This window comes from Mchenga conophoros, linkage group LG20 (assembly GCF_057382185.1).
Source record: "Mchenga conophoros isolate Kocher_MC1m ecotype Shallow Benthic linkage group LG20, M_conophoros_male_GT1.1, whole genome shotgun sequence".
In the NCBI taxonomy this organism is placed as follows: Eukaryota; Metazoa; Chordata; class Actinopteri; order Cichliformes; family Cichlidae; genus Mchenga; species Mchenga conophoros.
This window is the reverse complement of record NC_140545.1, coordinates 3,182,392-3,210,326: the sequence shown is the minus strand read 5'-3', so window position 1 is coordinate 3,210,326 and position 27,935 is coordinate 3,182,392. Positions and strand designations below refer to the sequence as shown.

The 27,935-nt window shown below is 41.6% G+C and overlaps 2 protein-coding genes across 3 annotated transcripts in view; both read left to right on the top strand.

Moving 5' to 3' along the window:
• The window catches only part of LOC146550083 (adenylate cyclase type 6-like), a 33,063-nt gene extending 14,260 nt beyond the window's left edge, over nt 1–18,803 (top strand). The window contains exons 4-22 of the mRNA XM_085259680.1: nt 5,116–5,265; nt 5,648–5,769; nt 7,678–7,789; nt 8,061–8,188; nt 8,728–8,886; nt 8,987–9,128; nt 9,314–9,442; nt 10,591–10,619; nt 11,123–11,270; nt 11,378–11,475; nt 11,610–11,697; nt 11,828–11,944; nt 13,036–13,176; nt 13,963–14,138; nt 14,538–14,670; nt 15,026–15,289; nt 15,447–15,651; nt 15,827–15,951; nt 16,921–18,803. Coding sequence (XP_085115806.1) covers nt 5,116–5,265; nt 5,648–5,769; nt 7,678–7,789; nt 8,061–8,188; nt 8,728–8,886; nt 8,987–9,128; nt 9,314–9,442; nt 10,591–10,619; nt 11,123–11,270; nt 11,378–11,475; nt 11,610–11,697; nt 11,828–11,944; nt 13,036–13,176; nt 13,963–14,138; nt 14,538–14,670; nt 15,026–15,289; nt 15,447–15,651; nt 15,827–15,951; nt 16,921–17,049 — 2,595 coding nt within the window. The 3' untranslated portion in view covers nt 17,050–18,803. The remainder of the gene's footprint in view (nt 1–5,115; nt 5,266–5,647; nt 5,770–7,677; nt 7,790–8,060; nt 8,189–8,727; nt 8,887–8,986; nt 9,129–9,313; nt 9,443–10,590; nt 10,620–11,122; nt 11,271–11,377; nt 11,476–11,609; nt 11,698–11,827; nt 11,945–13,035; nt 13,177–13,962; nt 14,139–14,537; nt 14,671–15,025; nt 15,290–15,446; nt 15,652–15,826; nt 15,952–16,920) is intronic.
• Nucleotides 18,804–18,956: 153 nt separating this feature from the next.
• galnt6 (UDP-N-acetyl-alpha-D-galactosamine:polypeptide N-acetylgalactosaminyltransferase 6 (GalNAc-T6)) lies at nt 18,957–27,854 on the top strand. Of its 2 annotated transcripts, none has more exons than XM_085259681.1 (11): nt 18,957–19,699; nt 20,916–21,404; nt 21,899–22,071; nt 23,874–24,023; nt 25,195–25,429; nt 25,518–25,635; nt 25,725–25,925; nt 26,078–26,209; nt 26,303–26,404; nt 26,490–26,648; nt 27,118–27,854. In XM_085259681.1, the coding sequence occupies exons 2-11, from the start codon at nt 20,926–20,928 to the stop codon at nt 27,226–27,228; spliced, it is 1,860 nt and encodes a 619-aa protein (XP_085115807.1). In that variant the 5' UTR covers nt 18,957–19,699; nt 20,916–20,925; the 3' UTR covers nt 27,229–27,854. The 2 variants fall into 2 exon arrangements, with proteins under 2 accessions (XP_085115807.1, XP_085115808.1); XM_085259682.1 differs by lacking the exon at nt 18,957–19,699 and adding an exon at nt 19,764–20,807.
• The last annotated feature ends 81 nt before the right edge of the window (nt 27,855–27,935 follow it).

Here is a 27,935-nt window from a genome sequence, read left to right as displayed (position 1 = left end):
GAAATCAGCCCAGGAGGCAAATGTCTTACATGCATGCATGAGTTCAGTATCAGCTCATCCTTGACCGAGCAAGTGGTGAAAGACAAGTCTTCACTGTTTAAACTATAACCTGTTCTTGTCCCAGTATTGATCTGCATACTTAGTAAAAGCCAGCGGTGTGTGATGTTGTTGAGCGAGAGCAGGGCGGGACAGTGGGCGAGCACATGCTTATATAACTGAACAGTTAAACTGAACTCATGCATGTTTAGTTTGACCTTTGTGCACATTTATTTTAAAGTTGTTTAATGTTTCCCCCTTTTAATTCTCTCACTCCAGCCTAAAGACAGTCTTACCCAAAAAATAACAAACTTACCATGTATTACACAAACACGGTGCTCTGGATTTGCACTACAGAGCCATTTTCCTTCTTTTGAGCAATGCCTCGATATCAATGTTACATTGGTCTCTCTAGAGATGCAATGGCCTTTATGTTTTACATTATGTGCAAACAGAGATGAAATAGAAGCTCGAGCGGGAATTCCTGGATGTTCAGCTCATACTCACACACTTCAAGGTCTGACCTCTGTCACACAGCTCAGTCTTTGGGAGGAGGAAAGTGAACTGCCGGTTGGTTGGTTGGATAGTCTAATTGTCAGATTCTGTGTTCCTTCAGCTGCCGTGTTTTAATTGCAGCTGTGCCTGTGAGGGTCTGAGCAGGCAGGAAGTGGAGGGTTAGCAAGGACACAGCTGGAAAGCTGGAGAGGGTTGAGTCTAGTTCTACACACTGACCCCAGACCTCTGAGCAACGAAGACACACAGCAGCTTGTGTGATTTGAACCACAACTTGGAGCTAAAATTCTTTTACGTAATGAGTGATAATTCAGTAAGTAAATGAGAACAGCAGTTGTTATGGTAATGTTGACAAAATGTTTACAAAAAAGAGGGGGGGGGGCTTTGTGTGATCCTCTGCTGAATTTGTGAGTTTGCTCAATTACCAAGAAATGAACAGTCTCCACTTTTTATGGTCTTTAATTTTTATTAATTTGACTGCATCTTTAAATTGAATATAACTTCCAGCACCGATGAGGCCATTTACTTGCTCGTAACACTTCTGAACTTTTATAGAGACAGAAAATCTTGGGGAAGAGAGGAAATGGGGGGCAAATAAAGGGTCCTGGAGCAAACCCAAACTGGAGATGTTACATGATATAATTTTTTTTAACAAAAAGGAAGTAATTGCTAAAAGTTGTGTGTCTGCTATTCTTTGTTGAGGGAACATCAATGTTCTCATTAACCACTCACTTCTTATTTGTGTCCAACTTTACCAATCCATGTGTCTCTCGTTTACTGTTATTTTTTCTTTAAAATCGTTATGACTTTACTGACTTGATATCACTTGCTGTCTTAGACTTTCTTCATGTCTGTCTTGAGCTTCCATAGATAACATAAAGTGGCAAAAGAAGATTAGTGTAATTACGGCAAGCTACTTGTACTGTATGTTTTACTCAACAAGGAATATTATCTGGTAGTTTGTAGTTCAGCCTGCTAACAGTAAATTGAAAATGAGGGACAAACAAGCTTCACAGTGTTTTGATTTGTGGAAAAACTTGTTGGTATTAAAAGAAGTGAGCGGGTAGTTTAAGCTGGCGGTTAGTTTGTTATAGTAATTCCAGGATAGCTGGGAGATTTTCCACGTGTTTTATTTTCCTCATGTAAGTATTAATTCAGGATCTGTTTATCTGGCAGATGTGCGGCCTGGGTCCAGCTCTATTTAGCTTCGCGGAATTTGCTTCAGCGTTTCACAAAGATTACTCCGTGGCCTCACTGGTCGCCTGAGACCAATTTTGGTTTGGCCGGAGTCATGACAAAAACAAAGCTCAGATTCCAGATGGCAAGAGCCCAAGATGGCAAAGAAGGCACCCCCACCCTTCAGCAACATCTGTCTTTATAAGGAATAGCATCCTTCTTAAATGAGTAATTACACAGTTTAGTGACAGCTGATTAGATCAGGTGTAGGCAAACAAAATGGGACAGTATTGTCTATTTTTACTACAGTGGTACTACATGTTGTTTTGTGTTTTTGCAGGCTATGATCAGCAGCGTGTGACTGGGCTCTGCCATTTATCTTTGTAAGACATTTTGAAAAGCTCCAGATGCCTATCAGAGGTCATGTGCTGGAGTTTAGTCCCCATGTCAACTGCAGTCAGTGTCCCAAGTGTTGACTTATGGGATGTAGCACTTTGGCCTTTTAAAGTTTAAGCTTTTTTGCTCAGGGTTAGTGAAATATCTGAACTTTTCTTTCAGGCTTTTTAGATACAACTGCATGAATCCAAGCACCGACCAAAAGAAAAGCGCCTTTAACCAGCTGGCTTATTTTAGTATCTGTGATTGACAGGTCCTAGTTTTTAGCTACCCTCGGTGTATTGTCCATGATTATAGTTACAATTTAATATGACCACTCTGTGGTTTACTGTTGCCTTCACTTAGCTAAAAGAGCAAAAGTAATGCCTGTACAGTGTAGATGTGCTGTCAAATGCCACAAAACTTTATTTTATTGATCAGAAGAACTTTTATCTCACTTTTATCTCTTTTTGTTACTTTTTATCTCTTAAAAAATGGATAAGGATGTTGTTGTCATAACTCGATCTGGGCACATGTGTGTTCCAGCATGCTTGAGCATGAGGGAATTGTCCAGTGGGATATTATTAAAGATAGAATGGATTTAGTGTGTGTTTGCCAAGCAGAGATCTTTTCCATCCCCATTCCCTCATTTGATTATTAGCATGCTATCCTTTTTTCTTTTTTTAACTTTATAAAGCACCTTGCTGTGAACCGCACCTTATAAGCCAATGTTTGGTCTCCTTTTAACTTCACCGCCAAAAGTGCCTGCCTAAGTAGATGTGTAGGCAGGCTCATCTTTAAGAGCCAAAAGTCTGCAGGAAAAATGGTCAGGAGGCATCAGTGGAATATACTCTAAATCCAGATTAGTCGTTATAAAGAGACTGGCTCAGTGTTAATGGAGAGAAGCTGCTTTTCTGTCTTCACTGTTTAGGCAGGGTAGTGTCAGCCGGGGGTCTGTGCTAGATTTGGAGTTCTGGGTGATATGAGTGCAGCAGCAGACACAACAAGCTTCAGGATCAAAGAGCTGCCAGTCCAAAAGGACTCACACACACACGCTCACGCACAAGATTTATTCAAAAGTCTCTGTGAATGTGTCTGCCTCTAATCTCTAAGCATATAAGTTGGCATTAATACAAGCTTTGTTCATCATGTTTCTTCACACTTCACTTTCACTCATTTATAGCTATCCGGCTGTTATATTGCACTACCCTTCTACATGCAGTCAGTAGGTTTTAATAGTCCTGAATGCCTCGTCCCCTCTTGCATTTTAAGGCTTTCGCAAGCTTCAATAAATGCTGCACATACATTTGCATCCTATTTGCAAATAAATGCCTATCCTCGCTATCCCAGCACATCATTGCACTGAGAGTCTTTATGCGTGCATAGCCAGACTATCAGTTAATTTCTTTTCTAGGAATAATATATGGATTAAAATTGCTCACATGGAAAGCTCGAATCTCTGAAACATGTGCATTGTTGAGAAGTATGGTCAGTTAGTTGCAGAAGGTCCTGTATCTTAGAAGGGCCACTTAACAAAATGAACCAAATTTGCCTGCCACTGTCCTTTGGTAATGGTGTTATGTTTCATTTCAAGCACAGGCTGTTAGATTATCTCTGCCTTGTCGTGACAACAAATAGTAAGCTCTTGTGTATACACTGTAAACCTTTATGTGGGGACAGTGGCAGAGGATCTGCCATCACTCTGCAAGCGTGAGGGTTGAAGTGTGGATGCTAGCGCAGTGATGCTTTTTGAAAAGGCGGAGACACATCTTTAAAAAATGCAGTGAATGTACATATACAGATAATCAGCCCCTATCTCCAGTTCAGCGGCTCTGTTCCGCCAACTGTCTGATAAAGACACATTACAAGCATGCACAGAGAAACACACTGGTCTGGCGACATACCAGCCATGGCACAAAGTTTTCAAATCTTCAAGTTCACTGAGAGTGTTGTCTTTAAGACAGATTTAACATTCAGGCTTTAGTGTGTCCAGTGCGTGCATGTCCTGTTCTCATTATTGATGATATCATCTTCAGAGGAAGCACCCTGGGCTGTGGTCAGAGGTCAAGTGACTTTCCCAGGCTGGAGTGTGTTTCTGAACATGGAGGGGACGTGTGTTTGTGTGTGAACGTGCATGCCCACGTGTTTCTAAGCTGAGGGGAAGTCCAGAGCTCAAGGCATCCATTTCTGATCTTCAGTCTTGGCTGTGGACTAGTGAGAAAAGAAATCACTAACAGACTCAAACGCTGGCTTACGGCACGCATCCGAAAACACAAAAAGTGAGTGGAGTAGCACAGAGGAATGCCTTTAAGGTCAATGACCCCACAAAGTTAACTGCACACGATAAACTTAATTTACTCAAGCCACAGATAATGTTATACAGACTGTGCAGAGCATTCTCAGAGCCTCATTGTTAAACTTAGTGGGTACACACAAGGAAGTTACAGTAATGGATCTGTCTGCTTCTATCTGAAGTTGCGCATTGAGATAGACTACCGCTTGCATAAAAGATGTTCTGTCTCTCTGCTTTGTACTATTTGCCAGGAGATTTTAGATTTTAACAAAAGTCATCTTTTGAAATGCTGGAATAATCTCCCTGTTTTTGCCTTTTAATTGGATTCAGCGCAATAAATACAATATTGTTGTTAGCTCTTAAGAAAAAAAAGCTGGAATGACACAATCCTCCCGCGTCTCCACTGATTCATAGCATTAAAAAATCTGGGCTTCCTCTCTGCCATTAAGAACAAGTGTAAAAAAAATCCTTTGCAAAGCAAACACAAGGCCATGCTCATCGTCTCTAACCAGATCATATCTAATGGCCCCTCAGACATTTGAGGAATCTTTCGCCTTGCAGTAATTCCTATGACATAGCATGTTATCATTTTCTCTCAATGACCTCACCCAGGTCAGTCAGAGTTTATTGAATTATTATGACAAGATCTGCACATGTTTGATGCTCTTTTGTTTTCTTTTCAGCTTCGACCTCACGCTTTGTGTCTGTCTGTGTGTTTTCAGATCAGTGCCAATATGCTGATCTTCCTGTGCACTAACATGATCGGGATCTGTACTCACTACCCCGCTGAAGTCTCCCAAAGACAGGCCTTCCAGGAGACTAGAGGATACATTCAGGCCAGACTGCACCTGCAGAGGGAAAACCAGCAACAGGTACACTTATGTGCACACGGTATGCACAGGCACACACATAGAGACACCTGCTGAGACCAAGTCCTGTAGAAAGACATATACACAAATGCAGAAGAGCAACAAATTAGTGTCTCAGTTTTCTAGTCTAACTTGTTTGTCTCCCTTTTTGAGGTCAACAATATGTTCTGGAGTATAACGTGTATCTCCGCTCCACTCTAATTTACTAACACCTTCCCACGCAGATCCCAGCGAGCCAGGGTGACTCAGTAAACACTCCAACAGTGGAAAACGCTGAAAATGAATGAACTCTCTTTATCGTGCACTGTCATATCTTCCTTTCTGTTTTAATTCATCTCTCTGTCTGTTCTCTCATTCTCTTGTGTCATCTCTACCTCTCTCTCAGGAGCGCTTACTGCTGTCGGTGCTGCCACATCACGTTGCCATGGAGATGCAGGCTGATATCAGTGCCAAGAAGGAAGATATGATGTTCCACAAGATCTACATTCAAAAACACGACAATGTTAGGTAAACACAGACAGATGAATGCACGCACATGCTTCTGCACGAACATACTATAAGGCTCAAAAAATGTGGGAGTGCTCAGCTAGCTTCGACCTCAGAGTCCCTCCAACCGCTATTTCCTTTAGAGCATGTATTATGCATGTTGCTGGTTATTGACACTGACAGCACCGGCATAAGCAACAATATTGGCTTCAGGACGCTGATGTGCTTTCTGTAGCAAATAATTTCCGACAGATCTCAGAGTTTGCTGCCTCCTACTCTCATCCATCACTGATGACTGACTACTAACAGGTGATTGAATCTTTCTATTGGCTGTACTGCAGCAGAGTTTAGCCAGCACTGTCCATGTTGTGGTGGCGTGGAGATTGTAATGAGGTTAAAGCAAAGATCTCCTGTCATAGGTGACCCAGCTGCAGCACCACTGACCTACCAAGGTATAAACTTACACAAGCAATCCATTATCCAAATTCAACACAAGACTAGAAAATAAAAAATACTTGGGTTGCTTTGAAAAGGCAATAACACTTAGAAAACAACTAAACTCAAGATATTCAGAGTGTTTTGATTAGCTTAACCCTAACAGGTCTGTAATTTTAAACTATATTTAGTCAAGCATTGTACGAAGTTACTTAGAAAGACAAATCAAATTTAGCATTAAGCAAAGCATTAAGTAAAGCAGTAATTAAAGCAGCTCATCCCTTCCCATTGCTCGCCCACATGAGATCGTTCACTTGAGAGCTGTGCAATCACAAATGTTATTAAGGTGTCCTTTTAAGCTACGTTAGCATGCTCACAGTCGCAGTGCATCTCCAGGCCACTTTACAGCCCATGTCCATCTGAGCGACTCCCTTTTATGCTGTTTCTGAGCTTATCCGTATCATATCTATTGTTGTTGATGCCGCTCCATTCTTGCATCTCTCGCAGCCTCTGTCTTTTCATGTAGCCACATGTCTCCCAGTGCTTCTCCTTGCTCTCTGTGTGTGAAGGACTGGGAAGTCCTAAAACAGAACACTCCTGCCAAGTATAAGTAACTGCAGGAGTGAATAATAATAGAGTTTTACTGGCAAACCAGTAAAACTAAGGTATATGAAGTTTCAGTACCTTAGTTTTACTGGGTTGCCAGTAAAACTACAGTATATGGCATACTCAGTACTCAGTTCTGAGCCCTGAGCTTTTTCTTCCAAAAACTGCGCTGGTTACTCCTGATGTGTTTTTCATGATGCTGCTGTTTAGAATAAGAAGCTGGTTCACTAAAAGTGGTGTTAGCAAAAACGCATATCTCAAAATATGGGTAAAAAAAATGTCCATCCGGCATCAACTTTAGGCTCTGCTCCCACCAGTGAGAAAATACTATAGGTTTGTTTATTTGTTTATTTGTTAATTCTGTCCCTTACAGATGAAGTGGTGCATCATGGCATCGCCTCATCTTGCCCACAGTGGTAGACGCAGACAAGACTTTGACCGCTGTAATTAAGTGCGAGTTTGTCCCTGTTGGATGACCTCGCAGTGGTCACAGCGCCATCTGTTGCCTTCATGTCTAACTTTCGTCTGGGGTGTTGTTTATCCTCGCCTTTCATTACTATCAAAAGTTTGCAATGAAAGGCATGCAGACAGAGGGATCAAGGGGTAGAGAGGAGGGGAGGGGGGCGTTCTCAGAGGGAAGGGCTGGAGGAGGTGACCTACATTGGCCTGAATGATGCGAGCCAGAGCCGAACAAATGTCTGCCTCTCTTTCCCTTGCTCACATGATAGTTGAACAGGAGGAGGGAGCCGCTAGACCATGCTGTCTCTTTCTACACCATGTTGATTGATTGCATTCTGTGTCTCCTTTTTCTCCCCTTTCTTTCCCTCTGTCTGTTCTGCTTCCCCTCTCTCTGTTTCCCTCCCCACATACCCATCATCTCTCCTGCAGCATACTGTTTGCAGACATTGAGGGCTTCACCAGCCTGGCATCTCAGTGCACGGCCCAGGAGCTGGTCATGACGCTGAACGAGCTGTTTGCCCGCTTTGACAAGCTGGCTTCGGTGAGCTTTGCTGTTGGCTGCCACTACTGTCATAGCGAAACTTTGAACCACCGGTTCATACGCATCTTTACAGTCTGTAGTCTCAGTCCTAGTTAGTATGACGAATAGAAAATGATGCATTTACTGATACTTAAGCATTGTGTAACCTGCTAATTGAACTTTGCCGAGGCTTATAAATCATTCACATTATGCGTTTATAATCTATTTGACATGCTGTGAATCAGCTGTAGGTGAAGGTCTAACATTTTATGCGTTGTGTCTTTGTTTACAGGAGAATCACTGTCTGCGTATTAAAATCCTTGGCGACTGTTACTACTGTGTGTCAGGACTGCCTGAGCCCCGTGCTGACCACGCCCACTGCTGTGTAGAGATGGGAGTAGACATGATTGAAGCTATCTCGTGAGTAAAATGCACACTTAAGACAGCCACAGTTATATTTCACTGAAAGTTGAAGACGATTTATTATGCTTGGTTTTCCATTTTTTGTCCTTTTACTCAACTATAGTAATTAGCATGATTCACAATATTCCCTTTTTATCTTATACTGAGGTGCCTAGCCTTAGTGCTTTTGCTCCACTTCCTTTAAGCCACGCTCTCTTAAAGCCAGCTTGTGAGTGATTGGGTTCACCTCCCAAACAGAAGGTTTGAAGAGCAGGTGGATGGCTTCTTTGGTTTGAAGGCAGAGCTTGTATGCTCTCATTGACATTATTATCCACCAAGACTGGAAAAAACTGTCTGGACCAGAGCCTTTAGAACAGTCTCAAACCTTTACTTTTAACTCTGACTAATTATTTGTGTATATGTGGATCTGATGTGAGGCTTTGTTTATTGCATATATTTTATCTGTGGATGGCACACAGGGTTTTGAGGAGACTTTGTGAAGCTGAACGTGATGCTCGCCTTTTGACATCAGTGTTCGTGTGTGTGTTCATCTGCAGGCTGGTGAGAGAGGTTACAGGCGTTAACGTGAACATGCGGGTGGGCATCCACAGCGGGCGCGTTCACTGCGGGGTGCTTGGCTTGCGCAAGTGGCAGTTTGATGTGTGGTCTAACGACGTGACCCTTGCCAACCAAATGGAGGCTGGGGGAAAGGCTGGGTAGGTCCTGCCCAAATTACCTCGTTACCGTGCTGGATTAATCTTCCATAGGATTTATGTTTTAAGACACACTTTATGTTGTGTGTGGGCGTGTGTGTAGTCGTATCCACATCACCAAAGCGACACTGCAGTATCTGAACGGGGACTATGAAGTGGAGCCAGGATTTGGAGGGGAGAGGAATGCTTACCTGAAGGAACACAACATTGAAACCTTCTTGGTGCTGGGCTGCAGCCAGAAAAGGGTTAGTGCATGGTCAAACACACACACACACACACACACACACGCACGCACATGCTTATCTGCTTGACCTCATCTGAATACCACACTAGTGCTATATTTCACACAAATAATATAATGGGTTGTCACCTGGAATAGAAGACGTTATTTTTCAAAGCACTTACCCTGTTGGGGTTTCTTCACTTCCAGAAAGAAGAGAAAGCCATGATAGCTAAAATGCAGCGTACACGTGCAAATTCTGCAGAGGGAGTGATGCCACGTTGGGTGCCTGACAGGTCTTTCAACAGAAACAAGGAGCCTAAAGCCTACCAGAAGATGGTGAGTTACACAGAGGGAACAGTATGCACTTTTCTACAGTACCTCCTCATCCTCTCCATTCTCTCAAGTTAAATTATAAATATACTTTCAATAGGTTGTTTAAAAAAATGTGTGCGTATACTGTTGTGGACATTTCATCTGGATAGAGTTGGTATCACAGACTGTATAAAAGAGATGGACATATCTACTGTGAGGTCACCTGTTCTTCTTTTAAGGCTTAAGAAAATCCAAATAGTTGAAGGAAATGACCCCCGCCTCCCCCACTCCAACTTTAAAATTGTTATGAAGGGAGAACAAAATCATTCTTTATAACGGGTTGCAAACATCTTTATTTAAATTTGTGATGTTGGACATTTTAACATGAAGACGAGATTTGACTCGCTTTTGGAACTGGCCTCAAGTGGCGACTGGAAGAACTAAAGTTAGTGACACTTCAGCCGTAGCGTCATCTGTCTGGGTTGTATTTCTACATTTTTATGGTACTGTTTTTACAGATGGCATCTTAGCTTACTGTTACAGAGTATTCTTACCCTTGTCCTGACTTGCATGCTAACATGCGTATTAAGATAAGTATTGGTGACGTGACCTTATGTTGCTGTGTAAAGCCTCACAGAGTTGCTGGCATAGCTGTACACGCTTATTTGTTCCCATCTTACTTTTGGCTTCATATTAGACAGTGTTCTGTGAATAAATAAATACATTTGAGTGGCAAACAGTAACAGAAGACAACGAGGACCTGAGAAGAAGTACTGATCTGTAGGGCTCTTAAGGATTCCTAGTTCACTATTCGAGCTAATATGATGAGTCTGCAGCTGCATATGTTTTCTTTTTCACACACTTTTTCTGACATCCTCTCTCTCTATGTTTGAAGTCTCATTTCCTTTTCTTTCGTACATTCTTTTCCCTCCTCCTCTTTTTTTTTCTCCATCTCAAAGGGTTTCAGCCCTAGGGGCAAAGAGGGTGTAATTTGAAGCCTCCCAGCATTAATTAAAACATCAGTCTGGCTCACAGGGATTAGCTGTGCAGATGTCTGAGTCTGTGTCTATTTTTCAGTCGTACTGTGACCACATGATAATCTCTTTCCCTTTGTTTCTTTTTCTATCCTGTTTTTTCTTTTTGTTTTCACTCTCTCTTTTTGTTTTTCTCAGGGCATCGATGAAGCATCCAGCAAAGAAAAGTGAGTGGGGTTTTTTTTGGGTGGGCTCCAGTTTCAAGTGTTTGATTTGTCAGCTGTCACTGTAGCAGTTTAACTTTAGAGTAAACTGTTGGTTTTGCACAGTCAGATCCATCAAACGCACTAATGCCATGTTATCTCTGAGTCATCCTCTGTGTCACAGCATAGGGCAACATCCTCATGTACACACACACACACACACACACACTCGTTTCATGTCTTAGTGAGGACATCTAATCGACATAATACTTCCCCTTTGCCTAAACCTAACCATAACCCAATTGTAATTCTGACACTAAAACACATTTTGAGCCTCGACGCCTTCAACCTCGTGGGGACTGGCATTTTGTCCCCATAAGTGGCTATTGCTCCACACTTAGGGTAGTAACGTGCCAATTTTCTGTCCTCACAAAGATGTCTAAACATGTACACGCACACACGCACACTTTCACAGTGAAGCAAACACGCAGCAATGACAGTGACCTATTGTTCCCTGTACTTCACAGTCGCTGTACTCAGGAGGCACTGAACACCGAGGATGAGGTGGATGAGTTTCTCGGACGGGCCATCGATGCGCGCAGCATTGACCAGCTGAGGAAAGATCATGTCAAGAAGTTTCTGCTCACTTTTCAGACTGAAGAACTTGAGAAAAAGGTTGACATTTGACAAAAATTAAATTGAAATTCACCCCAAAACGTCCCTAAAAGAAAAAAATTGTAAATTCATTTCATCTGATTTCTCATTCGTTGTCTTTTCTGTAGTACTCTAAAAAAGTTGACGATCGTTTCGGGGGATATGTGGCCTGCATACTTTTTGTCTTCTGCTGTATCTGCTTCATTCAAGTTATTATTTTCCCAAAGTAAGTAGTTCTCTTTGACAAGTTGCCTTTTCCAGTTATACTGAATTGTGCACAGGAAATGTGCTCTTGATTCGTTTATGAGGAGTTCATTAGAGTTGTACATCTTAATGACTCTGTTTTCATCTATTCCTCAGAACGCCGCTTATGCTCGGTCTTTACATTAGCGTCTTCGTCATCCTCGCCAACATCCTCTTCGTCTGTGCCATCTACTCTTGCATCAAAGTACGAAACAAAGGCCTTCGCCAATCATGTGGTTCCTCTTGTAGATAAGAGACATTATTACATGTTTTCAGCATCGCTAATGGCATTAACTCTCCCTTATCTGATGCTCTCCCTGCTGTCTGTATCAAAGCTTTTTCCAGCTGCCTTGCAGACAGTGACCAAGAAAATAGTCCGATCTCGAGCAAACAGCACACTGGTGGCCGTCTTCACCATCCTCCTCCTCTATATCTCTTCTTTTGCTAACATGGTATGGACTGTCTTAATTTTGATGCTTTTTTGCATCATGAAATACTTATTTCCTGATTATTTTAAATATTATTACACATTACTTTAACATAAAGTAATTAAGCACTATTCTGGCTATATGGATGTTGCTGGATAGAGGCAATTAATCATAATCTATCACTGTGATGGATGAGGTTGTAGAAATCAATATTTTCTTCATGTGATCATTATAAAGATCCATTCAGTTTTATATGTGCTCCATACATGCGTGACTATATGAATACTGAAAACTTCTAGTATATAGGGTATAATCAGATACAGCATTTTGACATAAATACTGCTCAAGGCAAAATCTCTATATAAAAGATGGGCATTGCCCCCCTGACCACACATTTTTAAGCTTGAGTGTTGGTGCCATGTCGGATTTTTGAAGTCCAGAATTAAAACGTATTCGCAGTGCTCGGTGCAGAGTGCTATGTTGTCAGCTAATGCTATCAAGTTTTGGTTAGCAAGCTTTATTTATGAAAGGTAAGGATGCAAAGCACAGACACACATACACGCTGTTAATTTGTTCATAGGTAACAGATGAATTTCACTAAACAAAACTTCTCAGATGGGCTGCAACACATAGAAAGACAGATTTTTTGTGAGATGAGTCCACTAAAAATGGGTTAAGCGACATGGGATACAACTATTGCTACAAAGTGGCTTTAATGGCCAAACCTTTTTTTGTACCAGAATGTAAATACACTATGAAAAGTGTAGCTGAGCATTTTAACATGAGGATTAACACATTTGGCCAAGAGAGAAGCTTCCTGGCTTATTTTTACAGCCCTTGAGGTTCCCCTTGTTTACTAGGACTTTGTTAATTTACACATGCCTATAGTCATTATTTTTACCTGAGAGGAGCAATGAAAACTAGAAACTATGCAAAAATGTCCTTCGCTGTACATCTCTTGGTCAAAGTTATTTAATAATCAGCAAACATGTTGTACCGCCTCCTAAAACCAGCACCATATGTGCTGCAATATAAGGCATAACATGTGCTTCTCTTCCTCGCTGATTCCAATTATTGACTCTTTAATGACAAACTGTTTCCTTCTCTCTTGCCAGTTTACATGCAGCAGAGAGAACCTGAAGGAGTGTGTGGCCAAGGAGTTGAACACATCAATGACTTCCTGCCTGCTTTATAACCTGACCAGCAACGGTTCGACTCTGTGTTCCAGCCAGACAATGCCCTGCCCTTTTCCAGAGGTCAGCTCCACAGCATTTTTTAAAAAGCCTGTGTGTCTGTAAAGCCACTTTCAGACATTCGTTCCCTTCTGACGGCCTCTGAACGTGTCCCTTTCATGTCTGAATGAGCACCTCCGGTTGCTTTTTCATAAGAGCCAGGAGGCAGATTTTATGAAGCACTCACTAAGAAACAGAATTGTTTGGAGAGTGTCCACAGGAGAAGTCGTGTCTTATCTCACTGAATTTTGTTTGTAATTTGCAGCAAGATTAAAATATTTGTCTGTGACGCATTTTCATTATTCCCAATCCAGAAGAGGGGGTTTTCACAGTTTGAGTGCGAGGCGTGAGAGCAGCTGTAGCACCTCGTTGCTGTTACGGATACCCACATGGAGAATGAGAGAGCCTGCTCTTAGTGACAAAGAGAGAGAGAAGTAAAGGTTCATTACGTGCTTGAACCTCTGTAGCGCTCATACTAAAAATGTCTGTTCTCACACGTGCACACTTGCAGTTGTGGTTAAGATTTCATGAAACCGAGGGGGGGAATGTTAGAAGTTCAAAGTGGCTCTTTGTGTGCGTCACTTTGTATCATCACCTGGGCAGTTTAATGAACACAGCGCTCTTACATAGCCAATATTTGAAAAGGGGTTTTCGTATTTGCTTTTGCACATGCACACTGAATCATAGGTGCGTTCTTCATGTTCATGTTTGTTTTTCCTCATTGGTGAAATCTTGACTTATCACTCTAAACCTAAATCTACTTCTCTTCTTCCTCCTCCTCCTTTTGTCTCTGTTTCCTCTGTGCTGCAGTATTTCAGCTACAGTGTATTGCTGACCCTGCTGGCCTGCTCTGTGTTCCTCCACATCAGCAGCATAGGGAAGCTGGCTCTCATGCTGTTCATCCAGCTCACTTTCCTCCTGCTAGTGGAGTGGCCTCAGGTGGCCCTGTTTGACAACGCAGACATGCTGGTCATTGCCTACAAATTGTGAGTCCCCTACCGGCAATGCTAACACAGTCACTGTTTTCCCAGTTTTCAACCTGAAAAGTCTCTATTGTGTCACAGTACTGTGGATTAGGTTAAAATTAGCCTACTTTTTAAAATAAGATTTATATTCTAATAGACCTACTTTCATGTTTAGTTCTATTTTTTTTAAATATGCTCTTTTTTTTTTCCTGAGGCAATTAAAACCTGTTAATGATTCTCTGCAGCAGTATGTTAAGTTGTATATTTGATTATATCTACTTTAAGAGGCCCATATAGTTTGTAGACATGACTCTTTCTTGGCTGTTTTCCAGATTTGGTTCCAATAAAACTGCAGAACAGTGGTATGCATCAGTTTTAATATTGAAGACACTCATTCATTGCTTATCTTTCCCTCCTCAGCTGCGACGATGTGACCAAGGTCTCCCTAAAGGTCATGACTCCTATAATCCTCACAGTTTTTGTTCTGGCTCTCTACTTGCACGGCCAGCAGGTGGAGTCCACCGCTCGTCTGGACTTCCTCTGGAAGCTGCAGGTAGGCTGAACGATTACGTGTGTAGACTATAAACAAAAGGGAAACCAAAAATACTTAAACTCAGCAAAAGACATTTTTCACTGTGGGCAGTTTGACTTGTCATAGCCTGAAAATCATGTTAGTTTAGCTTTAACAGTGGCTCTGTTCTTATTAAGCCATGCCACTGTGCTGCTGAGCCCACATATATGGCAGCAGGACTAAAAGTGAAGGAGCTAAATGTAATGTCAAAATCTTTACTATGAGGTGTCAAATTGTCTTCTGTGAAAAGGCCAATTCTAGCAGCTGTAATAACATCATGAATCCAGTCACCTGACATCGTGACTAAGTAACCGTATCCCTCCCTGTCCCACTTAAGGCTACAGAGGAGAAGGAGGACATGGAGGAGCTGCAGGCGTACAATCGCCGCTTGCTCCATAACATCTTGCCAAAGGACGTAGCTGCTCACTTCCTTGCACGGGAGCGTCGTAATGACGAGTTGTACTATCAGTCATGTGAGTGTGTTGCTGTCATGTTTGCCTCCATAAGCAACTTTTCGGAGTTTTATGTGGAGCTGGAGGCTAACAACGAGGGGGTGGAGTGTCTCAGGCTCCTCAATGAGATCATCGCTGACTTTGATGAGGTGAGCAAAAGGAAATATAAGGAACAATTAATGCACGTTACAATAATTTAGGAAACATTTATTGGACACGGTGTGGTCATTAGATGTAACCATCTGCCAGTGCTGCTGACCTGTTGCTATGCTGCTTTTATTTCTGTCCTTTGCTGTTCTCTCCTAGATTATCAGTGAGGAGAGGTTCCGTCAGCTGGAAAAAATCAAAACCATTGGCTCCACCTACATGGCAGCTTCTGGCCTCAATGACTCCACCTACGATAAAGAGGGCCGTTCACACATCCTGGCGTTGGCTGATTATGCCATGAGGCTTAGAGAGCAGATGAAATACATCAACGAGCACTCCTTTAACAACTTCCAGATGAAGATAGGTAAACACGAAGGAGAGTGAAAATTGCTCTTGAAATCCGATAAGTTTTCTTTGGATGCGCTTTTGTGATGTCAGTCAACGGAGATCAACAATAATGCGTTCAAGCAGACGCTGCATTAATATTTAGTTAAAGTCCTCTATCTGTTATGATGTCTCACAGCCATGTTTTTTCTTAGGGTTGAACATGGGGCCTGTTGTAGCAGGGGTGATAGGAGCCAGGAAACCCCAGTATGACATCTGGGGGAACACGGTCAATGTGGCCAGCAGGATGGACAGCACAGGCGTGCCAGACTACATTCAGGTAACAGTGACTCAGTTACTCCCCAGCAGTTTGCAATTTTATGTTTACAAGAAAACGTTTTGTCCTTTTAGTAATTGTTGGATCAGTCAGCCAACATAGAATACCAATCCAGTTACTCGTTAAATTAGTCATCAAATTGTCGCCAGTGGTTATTCCAACATGAAATGCTTATTTACACCCAAAACAATGGCCGCACATTAGCCATCTTCGCTCTAGCTGAGAAATGCTCTTCGCACACAGTTCAAAGTCTTGTTTACAATATCTAAACCTAGACCTTTGCTCTGTGTGGAAGCATACTACAGATGCTTCCACACATACTACATTCTGCACATTCAATCAGTGCACCGTCCTTCACTTTACTTCACTTTAGGCCCAGACATCTGCCCTCCCGAAGTAAGAGTCCTGTGTTGTTTTCTAGCAGTAATTGTGCTCTAAAGTCCCTCTGGGGGAGGAATAGAGAGCCAAATCTAAATTCCCTGTAGACTTCATGCAGCTATCGCAGTGTTATCTCCTTCAGTGGTGGAAAGCCACAGCAAGTTAGCTTTGGGAAAACAAAAAAAATCTTATTTATAGATGCAGAACAGATATTTTGAAATGTGTGAGAAACATCGAAAGCTGTACTGCCAAAAGAGCTCCTTGAAAGATTGAGTCTCATTACAGCAGCGCTGCCATCTGCTGCACACTTTGTGTTACTGCATATCAAAATGCCCTCTCTGCTATGCACTGACGTGAACTGATTGTTTTCATTTCCCAGATAACATTTTGAAGACTTTTTGGTTTAACTTGTATCAATTGAACTACTTTTTTTCAGACACTAATAAGTGCTGAAGATTTTTATTTTTTTTTTAAATCCTCATATTTAAAAACTTATGCCTCCGTCATCATGCTTTAGGGAGAAGCTAGGACTGACTCTTAGGAAGGGTTGAATATCTAATATCCTGAGTGTCAAATATCCGTGTCATCTCTTAGGTGACTACAGACTTGTACCACGTGTTGGCCAACAATGGATACCAGCTGGAATGTCGAGGTGTCGTCAAGGTGAAGGGGAAGGGAGAGATGACCACTTACTTCCTCACCAGTGGCCCCCCAGGTAGTTAACGAGAGACCGTTTGACCGCAGAGTGACTCCCACTCCACTGATACGTCAGAGACTGCAAAGAGAGACAGAGAGTGGTCAGCTCGAAGCGTGGTGCAAGCACTCTGGGGACAGTAGAAGGCCAGCAGAGACGAGACTGTATGTTGCTCAGATGCACAAATGGAGGGTGTTGTTCGTGTTAGGAGGTTGTTGTTTTTTTCTCCCCAAGCTGCCCGAGAGATAATGAAGCCCAGTTGCCTTAGGACGGAAGTGACTATGCTTGTGTTTATGAGCAATAGTACAAGTATTTCATCTGGAGTAATTATTTATTTTTTTGTGGAAAAAACAAAACTGTTTTATAAAAGAATATATGCAAGGACAACACTATGGATGAAAATAACCAAAGAACAAGTGTTTGACATTTGACACACACTAATGAATCTGCTCAAAAAGTACAGTAAACTTAAGTAATTTATTCATCCTTTTGCTAGCAAAGGCCACGGTAATGTCACTGTCATTGACAGGCATGAACCCTTATTTTGTTGTGGACTTTATAATGAAGGAGAACGTGCACGTATGCACATATATGCAGACAACAAACGCAACTACCCTGTCTTGGATTTTTGTGTTTCTTATCAGGGCCTTATTTGTTTCCTCCAGTCTGTAGTTTTTAACGGTCTGGATCTCGGCTGTTTGTGGTTCCCTTAAATCTCTGAGCACTTTGCTCTCCGAATATTTCTTTTTTTCTCTTTTTGGTTCAAGCCAAAAACAAGAAGTACGACATGAAGGAAGCACGATTGCATTACTGTCACGGAAATGAAGAGACATTGTTAAACTGTTATGAAACATTTTATACCAGTGTGTGTGTGTGAGACAATGTGCTGTATGTGTGTGGGTGTGACCACATGTTACTGAATGCTGTTCTTTATCTATAAGTGGGCATACCGTCACTCTTCACTGTGAGATTTTTAAGATACTGTACGACAATGCTTTCTTGCCAAACTGGTTGCTACGAGGCATGTTTTATATTATTCTTTGGAGTTATGTGTCCATTCCTGATTTGTGTGTGTGTGTGTGTGTGTTTGTTTGCGCGTGTGCGCGTGTGTGTGTTAAAATGATAGTTTGAAGAGAATTATGTCTTCTACGCCTTTTACTGGACTGTGATTTTGACTGATTTCATTCCAACTGAAAGCCTACATGATGTATGTTTTTGGATTGTGAACCGGTTTCCTGACCACTTCAGGATTAAGTGTATGCAGAAATTTTCTGTCTGCTCTGTATTGCCTTGAGATTATGCAGTTCCAAGGTCCACATTCTTCATGGACTAGTATATACTTTACACAACAGTATTTGACCTGATTTTGTATTTGGCACACATAGGCTTGTAACCCCACCTGCCACCACCACCCCCGAAACGAGTTATATGAATGTATGTATCAATGAATATTTCTGTCTGAAGCTAATGAAGAAAGCTACTCTTTTCCAAGCCTTTGGTACTACAGAAGGAGCTAGATTACTGTACTGGTGGTCAGATTGATTCAACTGCAAGGAGTGTTTTGACATTTTAAGGTTCAAAGTTGATTGATATGCTCACTTTTCTGTCCAGAAATGCGGCCTTCATGGGCTGCAGAAAAGATCCTCACTTTTGCTCGTCCCTCTCTGGCTTCAATATGAAAGGTTAACTAAACAATGTTGCATTTTACTTTTAAAAAAGTGGCAGTCTGAGAGTACTGCATTAGTGCATTTATTGGTCTGATTAAATTCCCCTTGGTTAAGAAGTCAACAAATGTCTGTTTTGGGGTTTTATTATTATTATTTACATTTGTTTATTGTGTTTATTTGGATTGCAGTTTTAATCTATGCTGTTGCACACTTTCCCCACCTTTCACAGTAATAATAATAAAGACTTAATAATTAGGCCTACTTTCACAATCCAGCTTCAGCCCAGACAGTGGTGCTCTGTTTGTTAGCTTTAATTTAGAAATCGTGTCAATCAGCAGACTGCAATCAAGATTTCTCCCTATGACAGTAACCCGAGAGAGGCTTCCTTCTCGTTTTCTGAATAAATCAGTCTACGGTTTCAAGAGGGTGATACAGGAGAGAGTATTTAATTGCGTGCACATAAATAATGAATTTCTGTTGAGGTAATAGCGATGCCACTTACAGCACTCTATGCTGAACATTAATTAAGTGACATAAATTCCTCCTAATCCCTGATGAAAAACAGCACGAATGTGTATTCCCTGCGAGTAACAGTGGCCTGTCTCAACTGCTGGCAGCCCAAGTGAGGCTCTTTGTGGGGGGAAAGAAACGCCGCAGCTTTATTTTATTTTTCTTTAAATTGCGGCTCTTATTTTTGTTATATTTCGTATGTTTCAAGAAAGGTCCTCGTGCCATCGTCAAAATTGGCGCGTGAGATGTGACGCACGGAAATAAGTGTAAGTTCAAGACTCGCGCCGCCAGCAGGGGACTCACTTTAACTAATTATTTCAACAAATGGCACCTGTTCGAGTGAAAGCACTGGCTGGGAGACCGGTTAACGCTAAACTCCTGTTTGGAAACTTTAAGGGAACAAAAAATCCCCTAAAACGCGTCGTGTGTGAGAACACACACCAATAAAGGAATATCGAGCCTGAGGGACCAGGTGCAGATGACGGCTGTTTGTCGGTTTGAGGTAAGTAGCAGTATTTAAAGTGTAGAAACATCTACAATACCCACCTATTAGTCGCGAGCCGTTTGTGTCATCTGTGACCTTAATTGCCAGATTGGCTTCACGGGACAAAATGAGCCGTTTCTAGTTTATCTGAGACGACTCAGGACGCGTATTTTTCGTGCTATATTTAAAGCTTTTAATGGCCCTACTTGAACCTTAAACCAGGACATATGCAACCAACTCTTCCTCTTTCATTTCTACTGTGAGCGCGTTTCGCTGAAGGCCCGCTGTCTGCGTTGTCTGCACTCTCAGCATCTTGCTGACCACAGCCTAAATGCGCTACGATAGTCCTAAAGATATAGATTCATTTGAAGTTTTGCCTTCCTGATAAGGAAGAGTAGGCATAATGGGATGTAAATTCTACACAGTATTTACTTATGTGAGAGTTATGAGTGAATGAATGAAAGGTTTGTTCTTTATTTCCTCCTGTGGAACTCCATATTGGATGTCCTGTTGAGCCAGTTTGAAAGTCAGCTGACTTGTTAAGTGAATTAATTATGACCAAGTAAGAGTGATGGGTCTCTTACTTAACAGTGGTCAGCTAAGGAAACGTGGACGTCCTGGATTGCAATGATATCATTTTTCAGGTCTCATAGTAGAAAACAGCCTCCAAGGCTGGGTGAAGTTATGCTCCTGTCATGCTCCACGTAGCAAAAAACTACTTCCTGAATCAAGTGACAGATAATCATTACTGATGAGGTGTCTTTGGGTGTGGGTGTCTTGAGGGAATGCATTGTGCGTCACCTATTTACTGGAATGGGACCTGCAGGGTCAGGCTCACCTGCTGCCACGTGGCTCGTGGAGGATTGTGGCCAGAACAGGTGAATTCAGGTGTTTACAAAGAGGTGTGGTGTGTTTGTTCTCGCTCACCTCTTCCCTGTTCTACCTACCCGCCCTGTGGGACTGTTTCCTAAAGAGACACAGGAGGAGGAGCACGGTTGGCTAGATTACCTACTGCAATGACCGTTGACGCAAGGCGCAAGCCGGTTTAAGGGATTGTTATCATGCTTTTCATTTTTGTATTTACTGTAAAAATAGCTCGGTGACTGTTTAGCAGCTTAAAAAAAAGGTAAGGGTTACAGGCGTGTGGGGGTTGACTGGATTGTATTTCAAAGTTGGGTTCAAGACAGACAAACTCTACATCTTCTACTCTTTTCCTTTTTTTTTTGCTTAACAGCGTTAAGAGAATGCGTTTTTTTATACGCCGGCGGATGTCCCCCCTTAAACTGGTGCTCCTTGGGGGGACTCTCTTCATGGTGATCTTGGTAGTTCTTCAGAGGGATGTTGGCTCTTCAGCTGGGGACCCCTGGTTACAGGATCTGGTGGTAAAGAGGGACAAGGTAATGGGGATGGTCCGAGAAGCTGTCAACAATATTGGCTTCCAGATCGGCGCTCCACAGCCACCACCAGTAAAAGAGCAGCCTACAGAAGACACCAAGTGCCCCAGTGGATTGTACACTCAGGCTGAGCTCAAACCTCACTTGGAGAGACCACCACAGGACCCCCAAGCTCCAGGGGCTGATGGGAGAGCGTTTCAAAAAGACAGCATGACCCCAGGGGAGGAGAAGGAGAAGGAGGAGGGAATGACACGGCATTGTTTCAACCAGTTTGCCAGTGACCGTATCTCGCTCAGCCGCAGTCTGGGGGATGACACCAGGCCTCCTGAGTAAGAGCATGTTATCAGATTTATTACGTACACAGCTTGGACAAGTCTCTGTTTTGCCAGCAAGTATGATGATATGTACACAGGCCAGATAATGTGCTGCATCACAGCTGGGGTCATACTCACAGAGGTGAATTATTTACATCTGTTTGCGTAATGTGCTCCCATTTTCCCTGGGAAAAAAAAAACTTAGTTGAAAGACTCTTACTGTAACCAGTTTTAAATATGGTATGCACAGAATGCAGTATCCTGGTTAGTACAATGCAAGGCAATCTGTTGTAAATAGTTGAATCCGCTCTGTTTGTGTAGCGTAACATTTGTACATCCTGGTAGGCCGGAGATTTATCTGCCCAGTGACTTTTATTGTGAGCTGGTTATTAAAGGTGATGCATATTGAGCTATGTAAAGTATCAGTGAGCAAACCTTGAATATTCTCTTATGTGTCACTTTGCAAGACTGCCACCATGAAAGCTTCTCACTCTCACACACACCCACAGGTGCGTAGAGAGGAAGTTTCGTCGCTGCCCTCCTCTGCCTACCACCAGTGTTATTATAGTGTTCCACAATGAGGCTTGGTCCACCCTCCTCAGGACGGTGTTCAGCGTCCTGCACACATCTCCTGCTATCCTACTAAAAGAGATCATTTTGGTAGATGATGCCAGTACTGCAGGTAAGGGTTAAAAAACATGTAATGTCTTAGCATATGTGATGTGGAGGACTCTGACAAGAAGCCTCAGTTCAGTGGTGTGTGACAATACAGCACTGTTGGAGTAAAGTTTTATTGCTAGAAAGCAAATAATAAAGTTATTCCTTTTCTTCCTTTTAAATAATGTAAATAAAATTGTGTCCCAGCCATCATAGGAGGAGGGGAGGCTCCCAGTCTGTTGCAGTGCTAGCTGACAATCAATCATTGACGCTCACATTTATACTTGTGGCCACTTTTGGTTACTAATTAACCTAGCAGCATGTCTTTGGATTGTAAGAGGAAGCTTGGGCAGCCCTTGACCATTAGATGATCATTAGATTTGAACCCAGAACCTTTTTGCTGTGACATGATGGTGCTAACCACTGCCCCACTTTGTCACCTGTAGAAAGTAATACTTCTTACATGATATAACTGTAATCATGAATAGTTAATTTAATGTGAAAGAAAATCACTGGGATGTGGGTTATTTTTTTTGTGTGTGTATATATATTATAATATTGGAATAGCTGTCAAGCAATAACTGGGATAAATGCTGAAAATCTGACAAGGCTCAACTTAATAAAACTGACCTTCAGGATTTTTAGGGCAATAATTCAGTCGCTTTATCAGCTTTGATAAGATAAACTAGAGTGTTCACTTGGGATTTTAGCAGCTTGCTCATAAAATGCAAGCAAGTAGTGCTTTACAGATAGGTGAAGAGACTTGCATTTAGAGCAGGCAAACAATGGTCTGCATTGTCATATATGAGAATGACCCTGTGTTTACCAGGGAAATGTCCAGAAGGTTTGCTACAGTGAATATGAGCTGCAGGGTGATAGAAAGCCTGCTGGGAGCACCTCCAACACGGTGAAAGCAGGCAGAACAGTTATGATAAGAGACCTGTTTTTAATATTCTGTTCACTGCTTTCCAAAATGGGAAGTGTTTATACAATCCAGCATGTCAGGTGATATGACTTTGCTTACACTGTTTGTCAAAGCTGACTACTCACTTTTTGAAATGGTAAATGTTGTGCATCAGCATACCTTCACCATTTTTACCTGTTTTTTTTGTTTTTGTAAATCTGCTGACATGCCATTTGTTTCATAGAAAGACGCTTTGTTATGGTTTGCTCTCTAGTTCGAATCTAAGCTGTGCAGTCATTGGAATGCCTTTTTATTTGTAGGTCAGGTTTACTACAATGTTGTAGCTAAAAGATTGCAATCGCACTAAAATAATGAGCCCACTGCTACACGTCATCAAAAACCTCAAGCATCCTGTTGTTCATTAATGGTATTTGGTGGCCTATTAGATGAGCTTAAAATATCTTTTTTTTTTTTCCTTTTTTGCAGCAGTTTTCACTCATATCATGTTGGCACCCTCAAATGCATTTCCTACTGTATGTGAGGTTCTCATTTGACTAACAGATCGCTTTCATAATGCTCATGGTGCGAAGCTGGAGGATTCAGTTAGACTGAAACTTGTAAGAAATGTGGTGTTCACTGTGGTCAAGAAGGCTTCTGCAGAGGAAATGTAACCTAGTTTTACGAGCAGTGTTTACAGTTCATTGGTATTTCTTTTTTCAGTGCTCTCATGGGTACAAACTTTATGGATGATTGACTTTTTCATGTCATTTCACTAAATGCTCTTAGTTTGAAGTTTAATGTCTGTCACATTAACCGCATTGATTACAAAGTAACTTTTATTGCAGCAAAGTTGCAGCTTGCCTCAGGACAACTTTTGTTTTACGTAAAGGAAGGACTGACATGATTATGTTGCTTCCCTGCAGAGCATTTGAAGAGCAGGCTGGAGGAGTATATACGTCAGCTGAAGATTGTCCGTGTGGTGAGGCAGCCAGAGAGAAAGGGCCTCATCACAGCAAGGCTTCTTGGTGCCAGTATTGCGCAAGCTGAAGTTCTCACCTTCCTTGATGCACACTGTGAGAAAACGCACATGCAAACAATACACAAGTCAAAGTTTACATTTTAATCATCCCAGGTGATTTACTGAGGCATTTCAGAGTTGGAGGGTTAAATGTATGTGCTTTTTCAGCTTCTAATACTGTAAATAATCTAATACTCCAGTACTCTAATACAAGTGTTTACTACAGCAGTAAACGTATACATATACACACATACCCACACAATTTTCACTTGTCCATATTTTGTAATACGTGATTATTTCATCTTACGTGTACTACTAAATAAGTGTTGGTTTTATGCGCTGCTTATGAATATATTAAAACCACATAGTTTAAGGGCAGGACCCCAGAAAAGGAGTGGTTTTAATGAAGCAGTATTGAAACGGATGTAGTCAAAACCTGCACCTCTTCTTTTAGTGACTGCTGCATTTGACACACGTAATCAATTCAGCTTGTTGAAATTATCTCTTTTGTTTTACGCTCTTTTTATTTAGTAACTGTTAAACTCTTTCTGCCTAACTGATTCACCGTCGGATACAGTTCAGCGTTTTCATACAAGATCCTTAATTACTTTGGTCTGTGCATTTACAGTGTTTTCCATCAACATTTAAATATTTTCACACAGAAGAAAGAAAAATTCAGCTAAATATAATGCCAGCAAACATCTGTCATTACTGTCTATATGAGGTCAAACTCATTTTACACGGAGGGTCAAAAGGAACCCACTTTGATCTTGAGTGGAACAGACAAACGAAACTCCACTTTGTATCAGTGTAAAGTTTAACCACACATTTAATCCTTTCTTATAATAAGATAAAGAAGTGCAATTTCAACAGCAAATCTTGTTTTTTCTTCATGATAAATGTGTAAAATTACAGAATTTTTTTTTTTTAATTTCTTTAAAAAAATTATTTATTATTCACTTACTTTGCTGTAGCATGAATGGCTCTTTATCAGCAGCAAAGCTGTAAAACTCACAAAAATACAGTTAAGTCACAAAAATCTATGGCCTCCTTCATATTTTCCAAAACTGTTCAGTTGTCCTGATTGGAGTCTTTGGCTGGCCGATTCTGGCCCCTGTGCCTTATGTTTGACATTCCTGGTCTATATGTTACACTGAATGTGGTATTATTTTTGTAGTTGATATTAAGAAATATGAAGCCATCACTGTCCTGTTTTCCCCGTTTAGGCGAGTGTTTCCATGGTTGGCTCGAGCCCTTACTGGCTCGAATTGTTGAGGAACCCACTGCTGTGGTTAGTCCAGAAATCAGCAGCATTGACCTCAACAGCTTCCAGTTCCATAAGCCTGTGGCCACCAACCGCGCCTATAACAGAGGTAACTTTGACTGGAGCCTGTCTTTTGGCTGGGAACCCATCCCCGAGGATGCAAAGAGGCTACGCAAGGATGAAACCTACCCTGTAAAGTAAGAACAGTCATGTTGGTGTCACGTTCAACTTCCTGAATTGTATAAAATACCTGATTGGTTTTCTGTCTGACTATGAACATTTCAGAACGCCCACTTTTGCTGGAGGTCTCTTCGCGATCTCACAAAAGTACTTTGAACACATCGGAACATACGATGACCAGATGGAGATTTGGGGCGGTGAAAATGTGGAAATGTCATTCAGGGTCAGACCTCTTTATCTAATCTCTGCTTACACAGATCCACTTTGTCACAAGTCTCCTGTTACTGAGTTTGAGTGTCATTTTTGATTCAGGTGTGGCAGTGTGGGGGTCAGCTAGAGATCATCCCTTGTTCTGTGGTGGGCCACGTCTTCCGTACCAAGAGCCCCCACACCTTCCCCAAGGGCACTGAGGTCATCACCCGCAACCAGGTGCGCCTAGCTGAAGTCTGGATGGATGACTACAAGAAGATCTACTATCGGCGTAACCAAAATGCAGCAGTTATGGCCAGTGAGGTCAGTTTTAAGAATAATTTATCACCCTTGTTCTGATACTTTTTGGCTGGAATTCAGACTCATGTTGATATGATTTTGTACTCATAAGTTTATTAGTGTGTTTTGTTTTGTTTTTGTTTTTTTTTCTAAATAACGCCCCTTTTGCTGTACAGCATAGATTTGGAGACATCTCTGATCGCCTGAATCTGAGAGAGAGGCTTCATTGCAAGAACTTCAGCTGGTACCTAAATACAGTCTACCCAGAGATCTTTATTCCGGACTTAAATCCAGAAAAATCTGGATCTGTGAGTCAGTTTTGTGAATAGCGAACATCTAATGCGCAACATGTGATGTGTACCTGTGGCACTATTTAATTATTGTGTCCATGTTTGGTCCAGATTAAAAACTTAGGGTCTAATATGTGCCTGGATGCTGGAGAGAACAACCAGGGGGGTAAACCTCTCATCATGTATCATTGTCACAACATGGGAGGCAACCAGGTAAAGTAACTGATGCAGTATGTTAAAGACAAGTTGATTATGCTTTTCAACATTCGAGTTCTAATTGGATGATTGTGTCCTTTAGTACTTTGAGTATACGTCTCATAAGGAGCTGCGTCATAACATTGGAAAACAGCTGTGTGTTCATGCGGCGGTGGGATCAGACCCGGTGAAGCTTGAGCTGTGCCGGCTTAAGGGGAAAGGTACCAGTGTGGCCCCTGAACAGGAGTGGGTCTTTACAGAGGTGAGGAGCAGTTGGAGGCCAACATTTCTTTTTCTTTTTTAACATTTGGCCAAATGCAGCTAATCGCTATCATACTTGTCCACCACATGTAAAGCTACAGCCATCTTCCAGGTAGCTGCAACTGGGAAATAAAGGGGGAAAAGAGTGAGCTTACTGAGTGTCATCATGAGGTTGCTGAAAAATCTAGTGGACGGTCATCGCAAAGAAAAACTTATAAAACCTCAACTTGCCGTGTGTACACTCTGAACTGCTTTAATGCATGATATATAATATGTAAGGTAGAAAACTTTAGAGGTGGTGCTAGGGAGATTTTACCTTCAGCAGGGCCATCTTTTGCTTTACATCTCCTGTGATGGTTGTGATTTTTCTCAAACTAGATGTTTAACCAATTGTTGTTGTATCCAAACAACAGTTATTTCTTTTAATTATTATGTTTATTTGAGTTTTGCCAACTCCTTCTGTTCTTCAGGAAAATCTTCTGAAGAATCCAAGCAGTGGACAATGTTTAGCGTTGAAAGGAGGCCAGATTTTGATGGACTGCAATGCTGCCGAACTCCACCAGCACTGGACTTTCACCTGACCTTCCAGTCTTCCCGCCGGGTGACCTTTGATACCTTCTACCCTCCCCCCCTTTCTCAAACCTGGCACAAAGGAGCCACATCAATATTGATCGAGTAGAACTTCACCGAAGCTGTGAAGCTTGGGGCGCATACTGAATGAATATTTAAAGAAGGAGGGACAAGGTAAAGACGGTCACATCTGTCAGATGCCTGGGGTGGTCTTAGTTCATTTTAAATTTATTTATGAAAGAAACTCTGCAAAGACATTTGCTGGTGGTTGGGGATCTTCAGCGTCTGGGCTGCGGCACTTGGGAGTGTCACCTTGATCAGGGCGAAGCTGTGAAAACGTGACCTTAAATGACTGGATTTGCTCCTAAACTTGGAAAATTCTTCTTGCTTTGTTTTTGTCAGACACTGAATGTGATCATAAGTTTATATCTTACTGAGGAGTAACAGATGTCTGCTTTTTAAATAAAAATTATGTTTTAGATGAGGGCTTGTTTGTACACAGTATGTTTTTTGTTTGTTTGTTTTGTCTTTTGTTTTTTGGGTTTTTATTTTTTTGTTTTATTTTGTTTTTAATTGCCAAGACTATTCCTGAAAGTTTTATACATAAAAACTAAAATATATTGGAGTTGTAACAATCTTCTGTTGTACGTTGTGCTTCTTTGTATATATATTTGATAAATATTACATAAGGCACTAATCTTAATTTTCTTTTTAGCTG